The sequence below is a fragment of the Nicotiana tabacum genome, chromosome 11 (assembly GCF_000715075.1).
Source record: "Nicotiana tabacum cultivar K326 chromosome 11, ASM71507v2, whole genome shotgun sequence".
NCBI classification, from domain to species: Eukaryota; Viridiplantae; Streptophyta; class Magnoliopsida; order Solanales; family Solanaceae; genus Nicotiana; species Nicotiana tabacum.
Genome location: NC_134090.1, coordinates 175500563 through 175504654, shown reverse-complemented (window position 1 = coordinate 175504654; position 4092 = coordinate 175500563). Strand labels below are relative to the sequence as shown.

Sequence of the window (4092 nt, the reverse complement as noted above, 5' to 3'; positions counted from 1 at the left end):
GCCCCTGTGTGTGTTAATATGTATTTGAATCTTGACTTTTGGTTTTGATCGAGTTTGATCATGTTGAATGTGGTCTTCATTGGATATAATTTATTCACATCGATCGTGTTGCTGTTTCATACTTTAAATAGAAATAAAAAAACACAACAGTTGTTTATTTTTAAAAAAATAATTGGGCAAATTAAATTCGTAAACAACCCTAGACACTTTTAACTATGGTAATTGTTACCTATTAAACACCTGATCAATGCATACAGTAGACACTTCTTTACGTATATATTGAAGAGAGAACAAAACTAAAAACCCAAAAACCCACACACACATTTAATTTCTAACTCTACATACATATAGTAATGAACAAAATGTGAAAGAACCTACTGCTACATTGTCCAGTTAAAGATCAAAAGCTTATAGAACTTAATTTACATATAGCCTAGTAGTGAAAGCCCAAAGCTTATCATTACAAAATGGCATGCTTCATTACACCCCTGTTGTAGGTACGCCGGCGGCGGTGGCGCCCTTTTCTCCGGCGGGTGCACCGACGCCATATTCGGTTTCCCGGTAGCCGGGACCGTAACGGCTGCTGAACCATCCGGCATGAAGCATGAGAACATAGAGCAGTTGAGTAAATCCTAGAACTATCACGAATCCTTCAAGTACTCTTAGCCTCCATCCTCTCCATCCTCCTATATTTATCTCTTTGCATGCCAACCTACAAAAATGTTTATTATACATTAATAAAGACAACAACTACAACAAACAGTGAATTCCCACAAATATTGGTGTTGTTTGGCGCGTGTATACATTATCAACGCACCTTACCCCTACCCTTGTGGGTAGGGTTTAAACCAGCCGAACCGAATCATGGGACACGTAAATCCATATCTTCGCGCTAAATAAAATTTTTTAATATACGCATTTTCTGAGAGTGATCTAATATTATTTGTTGACACCCATGTTCTAAAAAGAACAAATGGTACACTTAATTGAATATTAGGTTATTAACCCAAAATAATAAGGATCAATTCCCATATAATACTTTTTACTCTCTTTTTGGTGGTTCACGCATCCTTTAGATCCTCGAGAAATGCTAGATCCGCTTCAAATATATTCAGATACAAAAGAGGAATTTTGAAAAATGTAATGTGTACGCGACCTTACCCTTACCCTCATCCTTACCCTTAGGGCGGATGTATGTGTGCAAACTAGGATACAACTTTCAACCGAGAGGACAGAAAAACTATTTCCAATACATTTATACATAGACGAATTAAAAAATATATATATATACGCAATCAGATCATTTATAAAGTAATTAAAAGTGTCCTAAGTAAAGATAAAACAATCTGCGTAAAAATTTTATTACCCAAAAGCTAGAGCAGTCACAGCCCATGCAACTATAGCTGATGAACCAGCGGCAGCAAGACTGTCATTTCTCCATACCCTCAGATGATTTCCACCCATAAACTTTGATATTATTCCCAAGACGGCCGCCAGTATCGCGAACACCAAAAAGAACATTGTGGCTCCATTTCCACCAAAACCTCCGAATATTAAGAAAATATAATATCAGTAATCTTTTTATAAAAGAATAAATAAATCAAGTGTCCTTTAATTTCTATGCTTAGGAACAATAAAAAATTAAAGCATACAACTAGCATAAAAACAATAAATAAGCTTCTCGTAATAGTACACAACTTGTCCTTGACCAATATTTAAAGAAGAATCAACATAAATAGGTAGTCGCTCACTCACCCGCTTAAATTAAAAATACCCGAGCTATATAACCACTAAAACTAAAAAAATACAACAAATACAACTGTTTAAAGTAAAAATATCCAAAAAAAATATAGTAACATATATATATATAATATGTATATAACTATGTATAGTTCATATATAATCTATATATACCGACTAAGAAAAGTAAACAGTGAATCACCGATTGATTATTTGTGTAAAAAATCCTATTTTTAAAGGGTAATTAAAGAGAAGAGAGGAGAACTTACTAGGATGATTAGTTTGGCCATTAATGTACCTGTTGAGACACCAACTAGCAAAACCTAAAACAATAAAATACATTACTAAATTCAGAAACAGTAATGGAGCTGCAACACTTCTTGCCACAGTCCTAGCCATTTTTTCTTGCAGATAACCAACTACTTCTCTTTCCTTCCACAGATTTGCAAAATTAGACCAGAAAACTTTAACTTTATTCTTTTTCTAACGTTAATTTATATAAGGACAGAAATGCAAAGGTGGTGTATATAACATATATAGACAATAAGTGTACAAATTATAATTGTACGTGTCATGCTTAATTGCTTTAAATGTGAACAGGTGGAGGGACACTTGTCACTTTCTGCAGACCTTTCTCTTTTTCTCATTTGGATATTATATATTGTTACATGCAAACAATGTCTATCCATTTGCAGATAGATGTGATGCCTCAGTTTAAGACACCATTTATTTTCAGTGTTCCTTTCTCAGATTCCACATAGGCAAAAATTTAACTGTACTTAGTAGGCGGTTGGACATAAAAATTGTATTCTTCGAAAAAATATTACAGTTTTATGTGTGAAAAAAAATTCTGAAAATTTGTTTTGAAAAATTCATTTTTTATTAGGTAACAATCCCTAATAAAAAATAATAAGTTATATATTTGACCGCTCAGCCAAAAAAATATTATATTTGTTAGTCAAATATATAAAAAATTATGTGTAAAATATATATATATATTGTCGGTTATTGTTTTTTGGAGCGGTTACTGTGTGAATTTTCCAATAAAATATGGCAAGAACTCGTCAATCAAGAAAAGTTAACTATCTCCGGACATATTATTATATAGAATAAATTAACGTCGGTATTAGCTCTCTTGATTCGTACATTAAATTAAATAGTAATTTATTATTTCTTTATTAAAGCCAATACAATTTACACCACACAATGAACTTGATATAGTTTAAAAGTTCAGTTAAAGATTCGGTTAGCACTTTGACAAAAAATTGAAGGACGATAATATGTGTATTCTAATTATTTTTGTCACATCTAATTAAAATCTTTTTAATTTGCAGGCCTAATAACAAAAAATATATTAGATGGAAAAGCTAATCGAAAAGGAACAGTCTAGACCAGTGTAAAATATTCTAAGCCCATAAATTTAGTTGAAGTTATGCAATAGAAAACAAAGGGAATCGACCAAGTATAATACTATGCCTAATTAAAATTGCTTAATTAATGAATTCATTCTTTCTATCTAAGTAATTAAACCAGACATAATTATAATACCTAACAAAACATTAATTTGTAGAGAATCTTGATAAGATTCTAAGTGTGACTATAGTATATTCTAAGCTGTGACTATAGAAGTTGTATAGTTTCTAAGACCATCATTTGACTTATAAACAAAGGTAAATTTTCATAACAAGCTTAATATGGTAGTCTTAAAAATAGTCTTTTAAGTTATATGCATTACCAGTGTAAATATTTATTATCAAATTATTTAAAGGATATTTACATTTAAGTTTCCATAAAATATAGAGATTTTTAATCTTGAAAAGAAGACATACTATATGCTATAACAAGTAAATATGTCAATGTATATAACTTAAACTCTAAAAATAAAGTAAGAACAAACCTAATCAATTATAATTAATTACTATTTATATACAACTTCTATCTTAAGTTATATACATTGATAGTATAATTTTTTTACATTATTTGTATAATTTAACATGTTATAACATGTCACTTATTATTATATATTACCAATCAATGCTTGTTAAATATAATTACTTGTAATTGTCCTTTTAAGTGATTTGATGGTATAAGTATAATTTACACCATCAAACGCTAAATACATATTTCCGAGGCACATAACCTCTTTTAAATAATGGGATTATTTAACGCTAAAATAAAGGCTTCTTTCACTTTTAGCCCGTGTCATAAATTATTTATATTCAGTAGCCGAAAAAGTATATAAAATTCGTATAATTTTGATATATAACATACAAAATATCTATATATATATATATTCGATTATTATTTTTAGAGCGGCTATACAGTGTCATTTTCCCCTAAAATAATCGAACA

The 4092-nt window shown here is 30.2% G+C and overlaps 1 protein-coding gene across 1 annotated transcript; it reads right to left on the bottom strand.

Annotated features, from left to right (window-relative positions):
• Positions 1-297: 297 nt before the first annotated feature.
• Positions 298-2253, bottom strand: LOC107780746 (membrane protein PM19L-like). Its single transcript, XM_016601326.2, has 3 exons — positions 2010-2253; positions 1367-1544; positions 298-712 (listed from the first exon to the last, which is right to left on the bottom strand). The coding sequence occupies exons 1-3, from the start codon at positions 2137-2139 to the stop codon at positions 481-483; spliced, it is 540 nt and encodes a 179-aa protein (XP_016456812.1). The 5' UTR covers positions 2140-2253; the 3' UTR covers positions 298-480.
• Positions 2254-4092: the final 1839 nt, after the last annotated feature.